At 38.9% G+C, this 22,739-nt stretch overlaps 1 protein-coding gene across 1 annotated transcript in view; it reads left to right on the forward strand.

Annotated features, from left to right (window-relative positions):
• Positions 1 to 22,240, forward strand: part of LOC136444678 (cytosolic carboxypeptidase 6-like) — an 82,990-nt gene extending 60,750 nt beyond the window's left edge. The window contains exons 8-14 of the mRNA XM_066442365.1: positions 47 to 161; positions 6,248 to 6,359; positions 14,240 to 14,392; positions 17,173 to 17,222; positions 19,040 to 19,152; positions 19,727 to 19,826; positions 20,397 to 22,240. Of these exons, the coding sequence (XP_066298462.1) occupies positions 47 to 161; positions 6,248 to 6,359; positions 14,240 to 14,392; positions 17,173 to 17,222; positions 19,040 to 19,152; positions 19,727 to 19,826; positions 20,397 to 20,577 (824 nt within the window). The 3' untranslated portion in view covers positions 20,578 to 22,240. The remainder of the gene's footprint in view (positions 1 to 46; positions 162 to 6,247; positions 6,360 to 14,239; positions 14,393 to 17,172; positions 17,223 to 19,039; positions 19,153 to 19,726; positions 19,827 to 20,396) is intronic.
• The last annotated feature ends 499 nt before the right edge of the window (positions 22,241 to 22,739 follow it).

Genomic DNA, 22,739 nt, shown 5'->3' on the forward strand with positions numbered 1-22,739 from the left:
ATTATAGGATGGCTGAAATGAAGTGTTTATATGAATGCTCCTGTAGGTTGGATAGACTTCTTGGTGAGCCAACACCCCATCGCACGAGTGCTCCGACAACACCTGGTGTTCAAGATCGTACCAATGCTTAACCCCGACGGTGTGTACTTGGGGAACTACAGGTTAGTACTGACAACATGCAGGAAAATCAAGACCATAGCGTATCCAGGTCAAATGATGATGATGATGATCCACTGTATTCTGCAGCTCAGGTAGTTGTAGAAACAACCTCTGGCTGCATTCAGTCTTTCTTCATTTCTTTCCACTGTCTTTTTTCCTGCAAGCTGCCGTAGCTCTCTGAGTTTCTTTGCAGTTTTTAGGTTTCCCATTCCTTTGTTTTTGAGGTCTATTCTCAGGACACTTAGTAGGCTTGTGCAATGTCTTCCTTTCCTGGCCTTGATCCAGGTCAAAAGATACCCAAAAATGGAAGTTCTGGTGCAGTACCAAGGTCACATACCAGGGGGCCCAAAATCGACCTTGACTTTTGTCTTTCCAACACCTACCCTCATACCAAATATCATCATAATCCATCGAGAGGATCTTGAGTTATGCTGACTACAATAGGTCGGAAACACAAACACACACACACACACACACACACACACACACACACACACACACACACACACACACAGACACCCAAAACTATATCTGCATTCTTCAATGGCCCTTTGGATACATTTCCTCACTCCAGTTAGGTGAAAATGAGAAACTATGGAATGTTGGAATGCAGAAAATGTTGAAATAGACTTTGTACATAAATATCACATCTAAATCACTGGTAATCCAAGCTGATGCAAAGATTCTCAGCATTTTATGTCTGTTTTTTCCCAACATTTCCAACATCTGGCAGTTCTCTAGGATGAGAGGTGAAGCTGTGTTTGAGGAGAGTCACGCCTCGAGCACAATTATCTAAAAGAGTCGGGGTCCTTCCCAGTGCAAGGGGATCAAACCTTACAGTCCTGTCTAACACATCTTGTACATACTGGGATCCTCACCCTTAAAAAAGGAGTTCTTACTTAAAACTTTTTTTATCTTGAGGCTTTCTTTTGTTGTTTTTTTGTTTGTTATGTCTAAGTGAAATGTTTTAGTACATTACATATCAGTGGAAAAGTTTTCCCATTGGTACTGCCCTCGGTGCTGAAACACAGGATGTTACGAATTCTCCATGCCATCACACGTACAGGAAGTGGCAGTTTATCTCGAGGCTCTCTTGTGTTTTTTGTTGTTGTTTGTGATGTCTAAGTGGAATGTTTTAGTACATTACATATAAGTGGAGAAGTTTTCCCATTGGTACTGCCCTCGGTGCTGAAACACAGGATGTTGCAAAGTCTCCATGCCATCACACGTACAGGAAGTGGCAGTTTATCTCGAGGCTTTCTTGTGTTTTTTGCTGTTGTTTGTGATGTCTAAGTGAAATGTTTTAGTACATTACATATCAGTGAAAAAGTTTTCCCATTGGGCCTGCCCTCGGTGCTGAAACGCAGGATGTTGAGAAGTCTCCATGCCATCACACGTACAGGAAGTGGCAGTTTATCTCGAGGCTTTCTTGTGTTTTTTGTTGTTGTTTGTGATGTCTAAGTGAAATGTTTTAGTACATTACATATCAGTGAAAAAGTTTTCCCATTGGGCCTGCCCTCGGTGCTGAAATGCAGGATGTTGCAAAGTCTCCATGCCATCACACGTACAGGAAGTGGTAGTTTATCTCGAGGCTTTCTTGTGTTTTTTGTTGTTGTTTGTGATGTCTAAGTGAAATGTTTTAGTACATCACATATCAGGGGAAAGGTGTTCCCATTGGGCCTGCCCTCGGTGCTGAAACGCAGGATGTTGCGAAGTCTCCATGCCATCACACGTACAGGAAGTGGCAGTTTATCTGGAGGCTTTCTTGTGTTTTTTGTTGTTGTTTGTGATGTCTAAGTGAAATGTTTTAGTACATTACATATCAGTGGAAAAGTTTTCCCATTGGTACTGCCCTTAGTGCTGAAACGCAGGATGTTGCAAAGTCTCCATGCCTTCACACGTACAGGAAGTGGCAGTTTATCTCAAGGCTTTCTTGTGTTTTTTGTTGTTGTTTGTGATGTCTAAGTGAAATGTTTTAGTACATTACATATCAGGGGAAAAGTGTTCCCATTGGTACTGCCCACGGTGTTGAAATGCAGGCTGTTGCAAAGTCTCCATGCCATCACACGTACAGGAAGTGGCAGTTTATCTCAAGGCTTTCTTGTGTTTTTTGTTGTTGTTTGTGATGTCTAAGTGAAATGTTTTAGTACATTATATATCAGTGGAACAGTTTTCCCATTGGTACTGCCCTCTGTGCTGAAACACAGGATGTTGCAAAGTCTCCATGCCATCACATGTACAGGAAGCTGGAAATGTATGGAACAGACGGCTATTACCCTTGTCTGCTTCCTAAAGTACAGACAGTCTGTCTGTACCTGGGTTTTAATGAACTGAACTAGATTTAGGCCATTTATGAGCCATTATGAGCACTAATGATGGCAGTTTGGGACTAGGGGGAACCAGCGACATGACTTCGCCATTTGGGAAAAATGGCCGGTAAATCAGTGGCAGTTATCCCGTGTGATTACGCCATGTTCCTTCCGGTAATTTGCAAGTTAGTTCAAGCATCTGTTGCGAGGCTTCTATATGTTTTCAAAGTTGTTGGTAGAAGTAGACTGATGATTTTTTTCTCATCTCAGTGTCTCTGAAATAATTCCGCCTATAGGGCATTGGGTTGACTACTGGAATGTAAACTTCAAGACAGTTGCTAGCATATAACCTCTGTGTACATTTCTTCACGGGGTTACTTATATCCGCCACTTTAAAAAGATCCCCATGGCAGCACCTCCGGGTATGCACACTTTAAATATGCAGAAGTGCATTATATTGGGGGACGTTGCATTGAAAATCTCTTAAGAGGCATTTTTTTTCAGAGTTGCAGATTTATGTGATGTGACAGAACTATGTCAATGGTCGTTTAGAGGCAATAAAAGAATCATGATCCTTTTTTTCTGCAAGGATAGTGATGCAAAAACATTGCAGCACAAGAATGTGATGATTAAGGTATTGTTGAAGGGTGGCTGAGGAATTTTGGGATGTTTTTGAAAAAACCCTTTCTTAAGCTTTATAAACCTTCCTCAACCTTAATTTTTTTTCAGGTAGTACCTTATAGCAAGGTGATAATTTATGCTAATTAGTATGATGTCATGATTACATCATCAAAATTTTTAAGGCCACGCCCCTTTTTTTAGAAAAAAGGCTCTCCTTGGCTTGTACTTAGATATTTATCAATATAACTTTGCAGGAATGTAAATGATAGTAATACTTTAAGATTTGCGCGTGTCTACCAGTTTATTTTGAAATATCGAGTTTTGGCGAATTTGTTTTTGTTTGATAACAAAAAGAATTGCCAAAAATCGATATTTCAAAACTAAAAATTTCAAAATTATTTAAAAAAAAACCCTCAGCCACCCTTCAACAATACCTTAAGGCACTGATATATGTTGATGATCATCACAAGACAAGAATAGTAGACAATTATTGCAGCAGTATGAGGCAGATGGCACAAAAGTAGCTTAATCATAGGATGACGCAGTTCTGGGACAAATACAACGCTATCAAGGCATAATTAGACAATATCAGGCAATTATGGAACAGACATGAAAAAGATATGCAACAAATATGAATCAGCAAAATCCACATTTGTTTTATCAAGATTGAATTAGTATTGCTGTTGTATTGGAGTATTTTTATTCCAAGTAGCACAATTTTGCCATATCATCAAGCGTGATACTTAAAAAAGAGATATTTAGGGTGATATGCCATGCACCGGCTGAATGCTGAAACATAATACTGTATAATGCATTAGTTTTCTTGGGGGCCTAATTTCATGGTAGATGGGGAAACAGTTCTGTTTTACAGTTATTACTGTAGTGTTCCAGTCTAAGGGCATATTCGCGGAGTCATGGATTTTGGGGGGAGAGGGTATTATAAAAAATCAAATTCATATTACATCTACATGTGTATGCTTCCTCTGAAAGATATATGATTCCTTTAGTTTGGTTAAATCTCATGCCTCTAGCACTCTGGTGAACTAAGGACAACTAACTGAAACTTCATGAATTCTTAAGCCGTTTGCATCCGGCGTTTGATTGAAAAACGCTGTAAGTGGATTTGCTAAATTGAACACTCCGAGGACAATTAACGGAAAGATTAGAATACCGCATTAACCACGCCAACCTCTCAGACTATCTTTGATTGTTGTGAGAAAGTTGGGAGACTAGATAGGAGTTCAGCAACCTTTGAAAATATACCAGAAAGAAAATTGTTACCTCTGTCAAGTCAAAGAATCAAGATAACCGGTCATTAAGGAGGATGAAAAATTACTTCAGAATAGCTTTTAACAACTTTAAAGACTGCATTTCTAATTGGTGCTGGCAGAGAAAGTGTAGCCTACACAGATTACAAATTGCGTTTTCCTTATCTGACCAAAACAGTTGGCAAGAAAATAAGGAGTAGATTGCCTAGAACAGGTTTGTGCATATACTGTTGAGGGAAGATATAGGAGCAGTGACTATGACCAAGCTTTGTAGATGTTTAACCATTTATGACAAGTAACTCTATTATCATATCTTGCTAACTGTGGAAAGTTTCTCTAAAAGTTTTGATTTGAGGTAGCTTAAATCTTTTTACCAGCAACAATGCCAAAACAAAAACACGCTGGAAGCTGTTTCAGAACAAATTTCTGTAATATAATGTGTAGACTGAATAACTCTGCTTAGTTGTAAGGGCTCCCTTGAAAATCAGTTACATTGTTAACTGAAGGGACCACCCTAAAGATTAAGAAATAAATAAATAAAGTTGTGTGTTAGAATAACAATATGCCAATAGCCAGTTACAAAATGTAAAAAGATTACGTCTTTAATGTAATGTCTTAAATTACTTGCCATGCACGATTTTTGCAGCTGTGTTTTTTTTATTCCATTTGATCTGAAAGGACTTTGAAGTGGAAAATGACATACCTTGTTTCTTACCCAGGCCTATAATCATAGAAAACAGAATTATCATGATCATTTCGCGGCGACTCAAGAACTAAATATTTGTTTGAAGTGACAGTTTTCTGTGGCAAAGGGGAAGCTGGCATTGTTGTAGGGCAAACAGATCTGGAATTGAAATTTCTGCAGCATTCTTGTCAACTAGAAATCTTGCAGGTGTTGAGGGATCAGGTCTTTCATGATTTAAACATGTCAAGAGACATCTTCAGATAAAATTGCTCTTATGTGAGTACAAATACTGGTTGAAGAACACATACTTTTTGCAATAGTATCGAAAATATCTTGGAGGATAGAGAAGTAAGGAATTGGGGCATTGGACCTATTTTGCTTGTTTAGCTTTAACAGTTACCTTTTCAAACTTCTAGGAAACTGTTCTAAACATAGCTCAACTAGAGTAAGGTGAAGTTTGATAATGGAGCCAGTTGAATGCAGAGCAATGATCAGGGTCCTGTCAACACAGGCTGTTCATTAAAACTTTTCCAGGTTCATTTCCCATGTGTGGGAGAGAAATTAAACTTGGCACAGGTTTTAGTCATTAAAAGACTGAAAATTGTGCCAAGTTTTTCTACCTGAGCACAAGTATAAGACAGGAACCATTACACGTTCAGACATAAAGATGAGATATCAAAACCGGAAGTTTCCCTGTAGTACCATAGAAAGCTGCTACCAGGCCCATTATCAAACTTGATCTTCGTTTTCCTAGACCCTGCTCATCTACCAAATATTTTAAGGATCAACCTGTCCACACACACACTAACACACACACTCTAACACGCATACACACTAACACACACTAACACACACACACACACACACAAATAGCACAGAAAACATTTATTAACCTTCTTGGCAAAGGTAATAACAATCTGACATAAAGAGATGTGTGTCATTGTACATGTAAAATTTCAGCTTCATACAAAAACAAGAAGTCGGTTCGCCAAAATGTCTTCATACTTTGATTTGGCAGCTTGCCCTTTCATGTTTTTACTAACCTTCAACTTCAGACTACATCGCTTGTACTCATCTTTAACCATTTCAGTGTGTAACCTTGAAAGTTGCAATAACTATATGCAGCCCTTTAGATTTGCCGCACATCTAATTGTGCGGAACCCTCTGATAAGGGAAGCTCGCTGATGTGTGGTGATTTTTTGCAGATGTTCGCTGATGGGTTTTGACCTGAACCGACACTGGCAGGACCCGTCGCCCTGGGCCCACCCCACCCTGCAGGCCACCAAACAACTTCTCATGGATCTGAATGGAGATGAGGTGAGAAATAGCCTGGTTTAACTAAACCGTCGGGAGCTCCTCACTATTGCTAGGGTCACATTTCCAATCCGGGGCCTGGCAGGGCAGTCTTTGGGAACGAAAATTATGATATAAAAGACAACGAAAACACAAAACGTACCCAAAATTATTTAAGAGCATAGCTTGTGAAAATCTATTGACACACACTTTGATTTTTCGTTTCCGCAAACAGCCCGGCCGGGCCCCGGTTAGGAAATGTGACCCTAGCATATCTCTACGGTGCTGGGAGTGATACACACCCGCCCAGACAAATTAGCGCACATGAGGGGCGATTTACGGGCTTGATTGCAATTAGCTCATTCCCAGAGCGGTGTTATTGCTAAAGGCCAGCTGAAAAGACAGACTGACAGAAACAGACCTATGCTATGCAGACTGGACTGTTTTACACCCCTAAGGCCACACCAATTTATTTTCTTGGTTAACGGAATTTTTAAAAAATATGCTAGATTGGAAAATCAACAGGAAAACAGAATCTCAGAGGAAAGTTTGTACTTTGGTGCACACAATTTCAGGGAGTGAACAGGGTCAGGTGCAAGTTTTCACCCCAGCCTTCTGTTTTAATGATGTCCTCGTGCTAAGATTTTTAAAAAATCTGTTAACCAAGAAATTAAATTGGTGTGGCCTAAGCGGACCTGTGGAGAATGTTGACCACGTTAGGAGAGAAACAGATGATATTTAAAAACTTGGCTGAAATAGAAAAGTCCCTTCTGCAGGGTTTGGGTTCAACTCTCAAAGGTGGAGAGATTTCTTCCTTATATCCTTGTCATGGATAGAACATGCAAAAAAACAAACAGATTTAAAAAGTTCTTGTGGTAAAAACATTTTGATGTCAGTGTGGCGGTTCACCTTGCAGAAAAAGTACTCAAAGTACTAAAGTCTCCCTCTTTGGCTGCTCTACCTTTTTGTGATTCCACTAAAGAACTTGTGAGTGCATGCTCAATAGGCTGTCATCTCACCAGCATACCTTCAAAAGGCAGACCCCACCGTTAGTATTCCAGAGCTTACTCCCAGTGACAGTGACAAATGGTATGCAGTGTTCCTGTAATGTTGCAAGGAAATGGGGCTTAGGGGTCACATGTACCAAGACAGGGAATCAAGGCCCTGGAGCTGCTCCTTTCCATACCGTCTCCTACATTTCTAATCAAGTAGGTTCTGTGGTGAAACTAAAATCATCCACCTTTCTGTTTCTTCTTTATGTAACACACCGAGTCTGTGGTTATAGAAGATGACAGTGAAAAAGCAACGCCGTAAATTATTCAAGGCCGAGGTATAGTGCACGCATCAAGAAGAAAGTAACTTCTCGCAGCGAAACCCTTCCATAAAGGTGGGAAGATATGGGTGATACTGACAACTCAAAGACGTAGTGCGCTATTTAGGATTCCACACAGCCCGCTTCGCTCAGTAACAAAGTGGAATATTGCATGGGTGGATCTTTCTAGGTATCGTAGCCAAGAGACACAATCTAGCACGCTACACATGAAATATAGCCTTGCACTAACTTGGAATTATTGTAGGAAGCTGAATATCGGAAGTATTGAACTTCATATGAACCCATCAGCCGAACATATACGCAGATAAGACATGATATACAGCATAAATGAGGAGGATATTGTGTAAAGGCCAATCAAGAATTATAGCTGGTAGAAATGTGTTAGCAAAAAGGCGTTCACATCGAAGGTGCTTGAATGAAACAATGGCCGACTCGTGGCATTTGCAAAAGGGCAGTTTATTCTGGTAAGGAATTTCACACTTCACGCAGTCTAGCATCGAGGGAATCAATTTTTTGGGAAAACATTAGACATGGGCGGTGGTTTGTGGGAGGTGAGTGTAAGGTGTGAAATGAGTTATCCCACACAGTTGGTTCGGGTGTCGTGGGATTGTTGTGATCTTCCCTTGTTTCTAGACACATCCATTCAGCGTGTCGTCGGATGGATATGATTACGGGTTATTTATCGAGATAAATGAAGAAGAATGTACCATCTTCAGCAATTTTTTCATCCATGGTATGCTCAATGCCTTGCTTCTCAGTTCTCTAACATCGTTTTGCACAAATTCAGCAAGAGGCCACACCAATTTAATTTCTTGGTTAACAGATTTTTTTTGAAATTTTAGCAACAAAAAAATCATGAAAACAGAAGGCTGGGGTGAAAACTTGCACCTGACCCTGTTCACTCCCAGAAACTGTGTGCACCAAAGTACAAACTTTCCTCTGAGATTCTGTTTTCTGTTTGATTTTCCAATCTAGCATTTTTTTGAAAAATTCTGTTAACCAAGAAATTCAAATGGTGTGGCCAGAGGTGTACAGACAGTGTGCTGAAAGGAAAATTTGACTATATTCACTCCCTGATAATGTGTCAACAAAGGAAGGTACAGACTGTTTTCATGTTATCCGAGTTCAAAATGAATTTGTGTGGTGGCCTTATTCCACACATGCGACATGGATGTCCAGCAGGGTAAATGACCACCATTGAGTGTACGAAACGTCAGGATGGATAAGAAATTTGCACATATCCCTGTTTAGCATTCAACCTCACCCCCACCTAGACTGTAACAAACGGGTGTGACGGCTCGACAATTAAGCTTCTATGCTCCAATAGATGCTAAATTTGCTTGTGCAGTGACATGTTGCTAGATAAATGGCAGCAATTTGTTGCTACTTTGTGCAATAAGATATCTTCAGGCATCAGCTTGCGGCGGCGAGGATTAGACTGCCAGGGCTCGGGATAAACCGAAAACCTCCCTTTGTTTCCCACGCATCGTCGAAGAGAACGGAGGATTATGGGTACGTCAGTGAAATCGGTCTTCTGGCGCAAACGGCAGAAAATTCGTTACCACTGATTCTGTCCTTGATCCAAGCGGAATCCTTAAGCTATTCTACATCAACGTACTGGAGCTCAATTTATTACCGGGAACATTTTATGTTTGATTTTATGTATGTTCGCGTGCCGTTAAGGATTTACAATGAGAGAGTAGATGTTCTTTCTGCTCTGATCATGATGAGTTGGCTGTGAGAATCTAAATCTTCTCCTGTCAAAATCATTTCAATCTGTGAGTTGAAAGCTCAAACACCCTCTCATCCTACTTTGTGCACAAATGACGTCTTCTCTTTCTGTGCATACATTAAGAATTATACATTACTTCATACACATGTTCAGTAAGGGATGAGGGGAGGACAGCTAGCATGCTTTAAAATGGCCATTCCACCACACCAACTACTGACTGTCTGTGTAAAAGTATTCAGAAAGTCTACTTCTTTGCTAGGTTAGACCTAGCTAGGAAACACCCTCTAATGATCAATCAACTTTTTGCACAGACAATGTGCCATCTTTTCTTTCCATACATACATTGAGAATTTGATTTAGATGCTCCCAAAACATGAGGCCCAAAATGACACTTAAGGCATTTTGAGACCGGACATTATAGTTCAGTTGAATGCCAGCATCCTAAGAGAACTTTATGTAAGATCCTTCATTGTCCATCTTTTAAAAGGCCAATGTCAACTGAAGCTTTATAAAGTAACGCTGGAACATAAAACTTCAGAACATTTTGACCCCAAATCTCCATATTATCGACACTGAAAACCATTGTGTGGTAAAAAATCAATTGGTCTGATTTTCACTTACTGGGTGATTTGTTTTCATGGAAGTTTGTCCTAATTCTATTGAACATCCCCTGGAAGCATCCATCATTTGTAGTGATGGCTGCCGATTTATGCTGACAGTGGAGCGAGACCAGCATATTTAAGACTTTCAGTATTGCAGGAACTGGGGAAAATCACTGATTGTCCATTATTTTATAGTAATGAAGGATTTTATCGCTGAGGCAGTGTAGAGAAGTTGGCAGTTGTTGGTTGTTACCTAATTTTCGGGCTAGGAACACTTAATCCTGAAGAAGCCTGTCCTGTTTTTCGCGTTTTGAAAAAAAAAATTGGGTCACTATTCCCATTAACAAATTTTTACTCACAATTTTACTATTTGTTCAGTTGTTAAACTCAATAGCCACCAAAATAGATTATTAAGGCCTGCACATACCTAAAAAGTGTTGTCATATTGATGAAAAGTTGTAATTTGTCATTTTTTAAAACTATTTTTCAATATCAATCCATGTATTACATGGCAAAAGGTTATTTTGTTATAGTGTTAGATCAAAGAAAGGGGTGCATTGCATAAAATGAGCCATACAAAGCTGAAATTTGAATAATCCTCTTATTCTTTATGTCATGTAAACCCTAATCTTCACCCCAGACTATTTGTACAGAAAATCTTCTTTTTTTTTTGCCCTGTCGCTTCAATTTTTTCTGAAAAAATCTGAGAAGCAACAATAAAATTGGTGTGGCCTAAGTATAGAAATATTGCAATGATCTGCTTTGTATTGGCAAGATGAAATCATTGCCTTCCAAGTTATATTACAGCCATGTAACATCAACTCTCATGACTCTGCTCAATACTCTAAGACTGTCACATGGCGAATTTTAAGAGATCTATTAGAGCAACATCTATAATCCCAGATTCAGGCACTCTTCAGATATCCATGACATTGTTGTGAAGACCTTGATGACACTGATGTGTTTCTTGATATATCCCAAAGAAATTTATTACAATGCTGTCCCTCTATCTGGAAAACTGGCATGGCGATTATAAAAGTGGGATGAAGCTAGTGGGTCAAAGTTGCCTGGATGTCTCTACATAGTTTTTCCATCCAGGTTGGTTTCTTTTTTGGTTCCAGTATATCAAAATCATAACATTCAGCCAGAGCAAATTTTTGAACAACCTATGTTTGGAAAAGTAAGAGATTGGATGCCCGAGTGCTGTGGTGTTTGGAGTAAATCTGGAAAATCATATTGATGCAAAAGTATGCCCTTTTGTCAGAAAAAATCCCTACTAAATACCATTATCTTTGTAAATAAAGTGGCGACAAGCTTAGATTTCTTTTTTTTTTTAAACAAAATTCCCTGGTTACAAATTTGCCTGTCAAAATGAGAATCCAAAGAGAACCCAAAATGTAGAATTTGACATGTTTAGAACATATGCCTCTCTTTAAGCTTTAGATATTTCATTATCTATAGTTAATCTAGATTGCATATCTAACTTTGTGGTGTTTTGTTTCCTGAAAAATAAAAGGACGGCCTTGCTGCAAGTAAGAATGTGTAGAAATGTGTCATTCAAATTTCAGGCCAGTAAAGAAAAGGTACGGGCTTCCAAAAAAGGACCATTTATCTACCATATGAGGCACCTTTTTAACACTTGTCCAACACTGGTTAAAACCAATCCGCAATAAAACTGATACTAGTAAGTCTACAAAATGTTCATTCTGAAATAATGCCATCCCTGCCTTTTCAAATCCCCGTACTTTTGACGTTTTTCATTTTCCTAATACACCGAAACAGCGTCCCATTAGTGGAAATAAGGCAAATTGATAGTAATAGAAGATTCCGAGGCCTAATTCCGGAGGTTGCGGCTGGAATCAGCTTAGCGGAGTTATGATGGATGTTCTATCGGTGACTCTGCCTGTCTGGGGCACGACCTTTAACCCAAAACAGGTCATGTGACTCGTGTTGTGATAGCATCAGGCCTTCTTGGACAGCAGCAAAATGCTAAGAAAATAGACATCAGAATGTATCGCAGGAACCCATCGCTTAGCAATCATAGTCCTCCGAAGGGAAATTATGTAAGGGTTAATAAAGGTCGTCTTTCCTATTTCCAAAGTAAGGAGATGGTTTCTCCTATATTCAGTTAAAGTTAATCCATTATTTGTATTGCAATTGACTATCCTTTATGTACAGTATGATTTTCAGGCCTTTGAAAGTCATCCCAGTGGAAAGGATGGGGTATATAGAGTGCATCAGCCCAATGTTCACTGGTCTATCCATTTCTAGTTACAAATATCGGAAGCATCATTTACACACCCTTTCATACGCAGCCAAGTGCAGTGAGTTTGTACACAGAATAGAGTTGATGGGGAGGGTGGGGTTGTGTGGCTGCATTTCTGCCTAACTCATTAACAGTGGTTTATACATGAATACCGTTGGCTAGACTTTTCACCCATTATTTGCTGAAGGGGAGAATTAAAACCTGGCCGGTCTCCAGGATGATCTTCTTATATGTAGCCTCTTTTTACATTTCCTACTGATTTAATGTCAGTTGTGGTGAGACAAATTGAATACGTAGCAACTCAAACCAAGGTGAAGGTTGCTGAAAGGGAATACCTGGAGAAATCTGTACCTTAAGTGGAAAATGGGCGTGGCCTTCGACTTGAACCAGTTTAAAGGCACTCAATGTAAGGATAGAATGACACCAATTGGAAGTCAATTTTGTGCTCGTTTCTCTACATAGTAAGTTGAGTCAACCCTGTAATGTTGCATGATGATGCTCAGAGAGTGATCTTCCAGTGCATGACTGTCAGCCATTTTTTTTACTACATCTGGTTTGTATATAGCAGAATTTAAAACTGTGGGGATCTTGGTGCAGGTTGTTTTTGTGCTGTTTCTAGATGCCAGAAATATGAAATAATGATGCAAATGTGCTTTAAAGTGCCTTTCAATAGTATGAAGAATTTATTATCAAAAATATTTAATGTCAACTTTCATAATTCCGCTTAGTACCCCTAGGCTAGCACACTATAAAAAAAAGCCCTTTGAATTTACTGAGAGCTCAAAACTAAGGCAGCATAAGAAATCCCTGAGGTATGCACACTTCAAATTTGGCAGGTGTTCAAGGCATTCTTTAACCATGTTTCTTTTAATATGGTCTTTGGGTACCTGGCAGAATTATGCGAGTTGATGTTAAATTCAGTCCTTCATTTGATTCAAATGTGTCTTAAGCAGATATAACAGTAATAAAGTCCATGATACTCCGATGAAAGTCGATGATGTGCATGTAACTTTATCACTGTCTGCTCTAGATGGATGATACTTCTTGTGAATAACTTGATAAGAGTCAATGTTGTACTATGATAACATTGTTTCAATAATCAATGCTTAGTGTAGGCTGCTGTAACTGTCATTCTTGGCAAAATATGGCTTCTGTACAATCATGTGTTTCTACTGCATATGGATGTAGGTGTACATAGTAGGCTTCATGACAGTTTGAATAAAAATCATTTGTATTTGATTTGAATTTAGTTCTGTATTGGTAAATGACATGATAAAGGCTAGATTTGATTATTGAACACAAAGTGAATGAATTTTTTAGGTTATTCCCCTGGGCCAGCATTTCTTAACCCTTGTCCTGCTGGATTTCCCTAGCAAAAATATACCCTCACTGCTCTTGTGCCCAGACACCATTGAAGCAATTAAGGGTATTTTAGTTTGATATTGCTCATTTTTAGTAACGTATGCTTTACAAGAACTGCACAGGTGCAACGTTCACATTCTTGAAATACACTCAACCCGACAATTGTCAGGTCTAGCATACAGAACAAGCATGTGCAAACCGACAATTTTGGGGCTCAGCATGACTAGTGTTAAGATGAAAGGCCCCACTACTAATACGACATGATTCCAATGGTGGGTCAAAGGTGCCTAGAAACTTGTACCATCCTTTGTTGAAACACATACCTTTGTCTTGAGAAATGCTGAAAAGTATTTTTAGCTGAAAATCTTACAAACCCTTTGCTGTAAATTCCCATAAAGAATTGTAGAATTCTTTTTAAAAAATACGACATCCACGCCCGCTGTTGGATGAATTCCTGATTTGCATAATTAATGCAAAAGTGCCATAATTCATCAAAGTGGTAAATGACTGGACTATCAATGTTGCGACATGTGTAAATTAGTTAAAGGTGTACATGACCAAGCATATATTATGTAAACATGTAAAAAAAAATTTTTCTGTTATTACTAGAAAGTGGACCTTGATTTCTACATCGACATCCATGCCCACTCCACCCTGATGAACGGGTTCATGTACGGGAACGTCTACGACGAGGAGGACCGCTTCGAGCAGCAGATGGTCTTCCCCAGGTTGCTAGGCAACAACGCAGAAGACTTCTCATTGGTAAGACAATGCTTTCTGGTGTGTTCTATCTGTGATGTCACGAGCCTTGTCATGCTCATAGCTGTTAGGGAAGGGCCAAACAGTATAAGCCAGTTCACAGGGGGATGTGAGCATGTGCAGTGTGAGGCATTGTGGGCAAAGGTCAAAGTTGAAGGCCCCTAGCATACAGATAAAGAATGGGCAGGGCCTTAACCTTCTTCTATATATGTAACCAATAAGGAATTGGGTGCCGAATGGCTACTTCAGAGAGCTAAAGGTTAAATTTTGCCATCTATCCTCAGTGTATCACCATACTGAGGTATCTTATTATGTTTCGCCAACGAAACATATTGTTTTTGTCAGGTTTCTTCTTCTTCTTCTTCTTCTTCTCCTTCTTCTTCTTCTTCTCCTGTCAAATCTTCAAATCGCTTCTTCTCGGTCGTCCGTCGACCAAATTAGCTGAAATTTGGTATGGAGGTAGAGTTTGTGTATACCCCTAGACCCTTTTAAAATTTTTTCCATATAAGTTTTTTAAATGATTTTATCGAGGTTTTTTGGTCATTTTCCGACAAAAGTCGCACATTATGGCCTCCAGTGCCGTGGTGTTAAAACCTAAGGACCTGAAATTTGGTTTAGTTGTGCATTGGATATTTACCCAAAGGACCCCATAATTTTTTTGGGTATACACTACTTCAAAATGATTTATTTTGCAATTTTTTGATGGAATTTTTGGTTATTTTATCACAACTAGGTCATCTTGTAACATAAGCCCTCCTACACTTCCCCCAAGTCTGGGAGTTAAAACCAAGCAGATGTCAGGGGGTCCCTCTACTAATGGTATTACAGAAAGTTATATGTACCTTATGTTACATGGTACGGATGTTATATTTGAGATGTAGGTACCTATAGGAAAGGTGAATAAACCTGACAATTAATTATGCTAATGAGGACCTAATTTGCATAATGTATGCATAAAGTTGTATGTCCCTTACCGTAAAAGCTGCGGATGTCATCTTTGAGATGTAGGTACCTTTAGGAAAGACGAACACACCTGGCCATAAATTATGCTAATGACGACCTCATTTACATGATTTATGCGTAAACTTGTAATTCCCTTACCGGAAAAGCTGCAGATGTCAGATTTGAGATGTACGTACCGTTAGCAAAGGTGATCACATCTGGCCATGAATTATGCTAATGAGGACCTCATTTGCATATTTCATGCATAAACTTGTATTTCCCTTACCGTGAAAGCTGCGGATGTCATCTTTAAGATGTAGGTACCATTAGGAAAGGTGAATTCCCCTGGCCAAAAATTATGCTAATGAGGACCTCCTTTGCATAATTCATGCAGAAACTTGTATTTCCCTTACCGTACAAGCTGCAGATGTCATATTTGAGATGTAGGTAGCTTTAGGAAAGCTGCACACGCCTGGCCATGACATATGCTAATGAGGACCTCACTTGCATAATTTATGCATGATGTTGTATTCCCCTTACTGTAAAAGCTGTGGATGTCATCTTGAATATGTAGGTACATGTAGGAAAGGTGAAAGCACCTGGACATAACTTATGCTCATGAGGACCTCATTTGCATAAATTATGCAGGAACTTGGATTTGCCCAGGAGTTATTTTGGGACAGCCCACTTCTTGCATGAGGAGTATGGGCGAAACATCCTGAATTTGCTCTTAAAGCAAATGACGGCCAGTCTAGTTGGTGAAGGTTTTGTGAAAATGAATATTCAAAAAGATTGTTAAACCTCTACCACCAGAAATTGCCTGCCAAAATTGACTGAAAGAAAAGCAAGCAAACAGCAGAAGAAAATCTGCTTGAGCTTCTGGGTCAGAGGAAAATTGCAGCTAAGATTTTACCATCAATCTGGGCTTATGTACAGTTAAAACTAGCCTGTAGACTTTGGTTGATGACAAAACTGACAGATAGAATTGAACAGATTGACTATAGTAATTGAGTTGGTGGTAATGCAGGATTTACATGTACATGTACAAGCAATCTTGACATTTTTTAGATACATGGACCATGTGGTCTTAAGGCCACACCATTTTGATTTCTTGGTTAACGGAATTTAAAAAAAAATGCTTGATTGGAAAATCAACAGGAAAACAGAATCTCAGAGAAAAGTTTGTACTTTGGTGCACTCAGTTTCAGGGAGTGAACAGGGTCAGGTGCAAGTTTTCACCCCAGCCTTCTGTTTTCATGATTTTTTTGTTTCTAAAGTTTATTAAAAGATCCGTTAACCAAGAAGTTAAATTGGTGAGGCCTAAGGAGGAAATTTAATCTGGAAGATAGTAGATATATGCTGGTATGGATTCTACATCTGAATCAGGGTACTGTTGGCCTCTTACCAAAGTTGTGGTTACATTGTTACATAGGTATTACTGGTATATTATTCTCCTTGGAATTATTACGACTTTTGTATGACTCATTTGTTATACTCTATATATAGCGAATGATCATAATATGAATTGAATTTTATAGCACTGGGCATGTGATTTCTATCAACTTGTAATAGATAGATAGCTTCAATTTCAGATGCCAAGTTTGTCTGTGTTGCTTGCATCGATTTCAATGCAATTATTTGCTCTTAATTGTGACTAATATATGCACCATTTTTTACAAATCATTTCTTTTAGTTCAATGATTTGATGCTTGATTGATGCAAAGTATGCTGAGAAAAAGAGCTTTTTGAAGTGATTTTGTGTTTCTTTAGTATTTTTTTGTTTGAAGTTTTGGCGTGGGTTGTGCTAATTGTGTGTGCTTGGCTGGTGTTGTGTGTTCCAGGCTAACACCAATTTCAACAGAGATGCCGTGAAAGCTGGCACTGGCAGGAGGTGAGAGAAATCATACTTTATATCAAGGTGCCAAAAACTTGTTGGGAAAAGAGTCAAGTCTAAAACGTGGGTCATCTTCTTATGGTAGGACTGCTCTGCTTGTATGACCAAGCAACAGCCCTGACATACTGGCCTACAAATGCAATCCATACTTCTTGATGCATTGGCAATGTCCAGCCAATCAGATAATCACCCTCATGTTGTTGAAGGGAAAGTTACCAACCAACCAATCACATTGCCTCTTGACCCAAGGCAGCAATGTCATTGGCTACATACATTAGTGGCAGGATTGACACGAGAAGACGAAAAGGAGCTAAAACTCTGAAAACATCTACTAGATTCTGAAGTCTAAAAAAACTCAATTATTTGTTTTGGTTGAACATTGGGAAAAACATCAAATGTTTTCTTCAAATTGATACACTAATTTGGCCATATTTTGAGTAAAAATAGCCATGTCAAACCTTGATGATTTTCCCACAAGTTGATGGCTGTCTGGTCTTGTGTTATTCAACTGGGCATAATCTCAAAGTTTAAAAGTCTCCTGAGGCATTTGAAAGACAAATATGTCAAAATCTGGACTGACAACCTTTGAGATCGTCCCCTTAAGTATGACCTCAGCCATTTGTGGTTGATCCCCTGGTGTATTCCCACACTTTACAGGAGCAAACTTCCTTCAACAGAGATGATGAGAAGGCTGGCACTGGGAGGAGGTACATGTACTCACACTGCCTTATGCCACGGTCACATCTCCAAGCTTTTAGGGGGAACTAAAAATTAGAGTGTACACCAAGAAATATACACAAATGATGACCATGACTAGTTTTTTTCAATGCTACAGATGTCATATTTGATTTGTAGGTGCCTTTAGGAAAGGTGAATGCACCACATACATTATGCTAATGAGTACCTCATTGGCATATTTTATGCAGAAACTTTCATTTCATTTCTTCCAAATGCGCCCCAGTCAGCTTTTTTAAAAAGCTTTTTTGAAGCTGATTTTGAAAACAATTTATGTCATACCAAACTTTACAAAACTGAATAAAACTTAACACTGCACTTGTGCAATTTAGTTCTTTTTACAAACTATACTTCAACCGTTTCATCCCCACCACAATGAGGTCGTATGTCCAGCTTTTTTTTAGAAGCTCTCTTGTTTTCAATGTTATGCGTGTTTTGGTATCTTATATATCATACTTCTTGTTCCCACAAACTTGCCCGGCCGGGCACATACAAGTTTGGAAATCTGACCCTTGCATATGGAAGAAAAAAGGAAACAACAAATATGACAACCATCAAATTAAATTGGTGTGGCCTTATTTTTTATGTGTTGTACACTCTTCTGTACCAACCTGTTTTCTCTCCTGGAAAAGACCCTTCATTTATCATGGAAGAAAGAATTTTTTCTGGCTCTTTCCTTGAATATTGGAAAAATCATATGATGGAGGAACTTCTCCACTTTCATGATATTCTATAATTAGGCTACTTTTTGTATGAAACTCAACTGCTACATCGGTTGTGCCATCTCTTGTTCTTGTCACTGTCCTTAAAAACATGTTTCATGTTGTAGATTGCTCAAATAAACTTGGCTCAAAAAGTTTGGAAACTTGGTTGATCACATTTCCGTTGTTTCTGTATCAATTTCAATGTATCATATATCATAAGGAAGCTTGTATGATTTCCCTCCCTATGATATCCGACTCATTTTAATTGTAATATCACGGAAAATTTTTGTGCCAAGTTTACATGAATTTTTTGTATTGTAGAGTTCATTGTACATGTACATTTGTTCGCTCATTACACCTGCACTTTCTCTCCAGATTCCTAGGTGGGGCTCTTGATGACAACTGTTCTTGTTACACCCTGGAGGTCTCCTTCTTCAGCTACCTCACCAACTCCTCCACTGTCCCGGTCCCCTACACAGAGGAAGCCTGTATCCTTACACTTTTACGGCTTCTTACATGTGCAATAACCACTAGCTCAATCTTGTTACTTGCTAACCATAGATAAGCTAGCAAAAAGATTGAGCCAGTGATATGCTGTTCATGTATGGATCCTAACATTTTGTAATTCAACCAACAGATGACAATGATACCTGTATATATTCTCAATACTATGATAGAATTATCATCTATGACTCTTCTCCTCTTTAACTCTAGAAAACATGTCCCTTAAGCCCCTATCTCACTGGACCCATGGTACCCATGGTACATTGGCGCCCTCGCTGCGACCGAGCAATTTGACAGCGTTCTCAACGAATTTCATCGATAAAAAACAAATCTTTCTACGCTTTGAGTGTTTTGTTGTCTTTTTAGTCATACATTTTGGACGATATACCCATTATAAAGTCAAGGGTAACACAAATCCTGTTTAGGACACAGCACTGCCGCCAGTAAGATAGAGTCTTTACTGGTATGATTAGAACTTTGTCGATATTGAATAAAGGCAAACAAACAAACAAACAAAAACAAGACTACACAACATGTACCTTGACAACACTTCCACAGACATGAAGCTTGGCAGGAACGTTGCCAGGACTTTTCTAGACTACTACAAACTGGAGCATCTCATCAACCCCAAACCCACCCCCGGGCCACAGTACCCACGGTACAACAGGTTTACTGGCACTTATGCACTCACAAATTATAGATACATGTAGTATTTCATGATCAACAAAAACTCTATGTGTTAGCATGGAAGGTTTGCAGAGACACTGCAACATCACATATATTTATTTGCTACATACAAGCAATGATCTTATTTGATTATTATTGATAATGTCTTCACAAATTTTTGTTAGTTTGACTTTTACATGAAGCAAAAGAAGTTGATGATATACACTTCCCATGTGAAGTACATAATTATGTATACTTTTCTACCAAGATGGTCTGAAAGTCAATTAGGATATCAAGTTTTTGCAGGGCTCTACAGTTTATAGTGGGTTTCTTAAAAAAGTAAATGTTTGCTAAACCCATTTAAGTGTTGTTGTTTTTAATGCAGAGGTACATTGATGACGGTTAGACATCCAGGTAATAAGACATGCCAGAGGACAGTTACTCAAGCAACTGGATAAGATATCGAAATTTGCTTGAGTAACTGTCATTTGCCGCATGTATGATATAGGTTTCTTGTTTGCTAATTCAATTCTAACTAACTTTGTTGTTGTTTTTGTTGCAGAGGTCAGCGTAACTCGTCTGGTCGCGGGAAGGACAGGGAGCGCGGGCGGGAGAGCCGGGGGTCCCGTGCCACGTCGTCGCAGCAGGAGGTGGGAAGCTACGCGGGCAGCGCCAGCGGCAGCAGTCTGGAGGCCATGCCTGTCCACTTCAAAATGCACCACAGGGACGGCAAGAGGAGATAGACTATCCACCAGGCTTTTAGCTAGGCATGCGTCCATGCGTCTTTTGGCCATCACAGCATCCCCCCCCCCCCCATTTATGGACTCCTTGTCTATAAATTCTAGCTAAAAGCCTGCTATCCACCCTCTACTATAGAGTATATTTTTGATGACATTACTTGCCTTTGTATTAGCCTGGAATCCATCAATAAGATATTCTAGCTTTGGTTTGCTCCTATGTGCTCCACACAGAATAGTCTTGCACCCATCACTATTTAACCTTCTCCCTGCTGCCTAACTATGTAACCAATAGGGAATTGGGTGCCAAATGGCTACTTCAGTGTGCTAAAGGTTAAACAGTTGGTCCTTATGATTATTATTCTGGGACCGAATTTTTCTTGGACGTTGAGTAAGGGAAGTTGAACTTCCAAATGCCTGACATGTCTGCTTCCCATTGCAAGCACCATGTGACTCAGAGTCAAGCAGAACTAAGGCCTACATTTCAGGCAAATATTCCAATACCAATTGTTTTTTTACAAATGACGATTTTTGGCGAATCTTTTATAAAAAATAATAAAAATTTGCCATAAATTGCATTTCAAAATATAAACATAGGCACGTATAATCCTCAATGTATTACTATCATGTACATTCCTACAAAGTTATATTGATAAACATCGAAGTACAAGCCAAGGAGAGCCTTTATTCTAAAAATGGGTGTGGTCTTATAACCCTTGATGACGTAATCATGACGTCATACCAATTTACATAGATTATCACCTTGCTATAAGGTACTACCTGAAAAAATTAAGGTTGAGGAAGGTTTACAGAGATGTATAAAGGTTTTTTTCAATAACATCCCAAAACTCCTCAGCCACCCTTCAACGGTACCTTAACAAGTGCCAGACTATTTTGCAGGGAAGTGATTAAAGGAGCGAGTGAAGCTAGAATAGGACGGATATCAGGCTACCTTGTATGTTCCAGCCTACTGAAAGTTGAACTGAATTGCTACATGACAACACAGTACTGTGTAGACTTTTTTTTTAGTTTATTTGACCACTGGAATATTCGTAACATTGTATGATACGGTATTTTAGATATTTTTGCTTGCAGATTGTATATTCAGTTTCCTGTAAAAGTAAATGTTTATTGTTATTTGGTTATGCTGAAAGCATTTGTGTAAGTTTTGATAAAAGATTGGTTGTTTGTTTCTTCTTGTGAATATGTTTTAAGCAAGGCTAATGCAATATACGTAATATATGCTTATTTCGCATTCTAGTACATGTATATACATTTGTATTGATGTTGGTTTTATTGTGGTTCGTAGAATTTGCTACCAATTAGCATTTAATGTTTCAATTCATAGAAATAATGGGTGAAAAGTGTACTTGACAATATCAGATATTCTTACCAGGGACAATCTCAGCACAAGTATAGGGTTTCATCCTCAAAAGAATTTTGGAGGGCAAAGACAATATTTGCCTCTATATCAATATGCAACATTTTGGTAGGATCATTCTCAATCATTTTTGTTCAATAAAGGAGACAAACTCTAGTGAGATGTCGTAAAAAATAGTGCTTGTAAAGGAAACGCTGTGTTTTAGTTTTACTAGTGTAGTGCCCTGTGCAAAGTATTCTCGATCACTACTATACTGAAATGATTTGATGTTGACTACTGTGCTTTGTTTGAAGATAAAATGGCCCAAAACCTAAGAAGTACAAGTAGCATACAGCAAGACCCATGCATATTTAACCTGTTGCCTACAACTCTGTAACCAATAGGGAATTGGGTGCCAAAATGGCCAAAGAGTGCTAAAGGTTAAGGTTCATCAGTCAAGGTCATGTTTCACAAGGTTCAAGATTTGCATAAATCATTGTGGCCAACATGGTCTTCGATGTGACCCATGTATATTTAACCTGTTGCCTATAACTCTGTAACCAATAGGGAATTGGGTGCTAAATGGCCAAAGAGTGCTAAAGGTTAAAGTTCATCAGTCAAGGTCATGTTTCACAAGGTTCAAGATTTGCATAAAGCATCGTGGCCAACATGGTATTCGATGTGGTTGGCTATACAAGCTTTAAAGAGCCAATCTTTCAGTTAACCTTCTTGCTAATAAGGTTGTATCCATGCACCCCAGTTGTTTTGGTTACAGTAGAACTTGTCAGGGCAAGGGTTAAAGATTGGG

The sequence above is a fragment of the Branchiostoma lanceolatum genome, chromosome 11, assembly GCF_035083965.1.
Source record: "Branchiostoma lanceolatum isolate klBraLanc5 chromosome 11, klBraLanc5.hap2, whole genome shotgun sequence".
NCBI classification, from domain to species: Eukaryota; Metazoa; Chordata; class Leptocardii; order Amphioxiformes; family Branchiostomatidae; genus Branchiostoma; species Branchiostoma lanceolatum.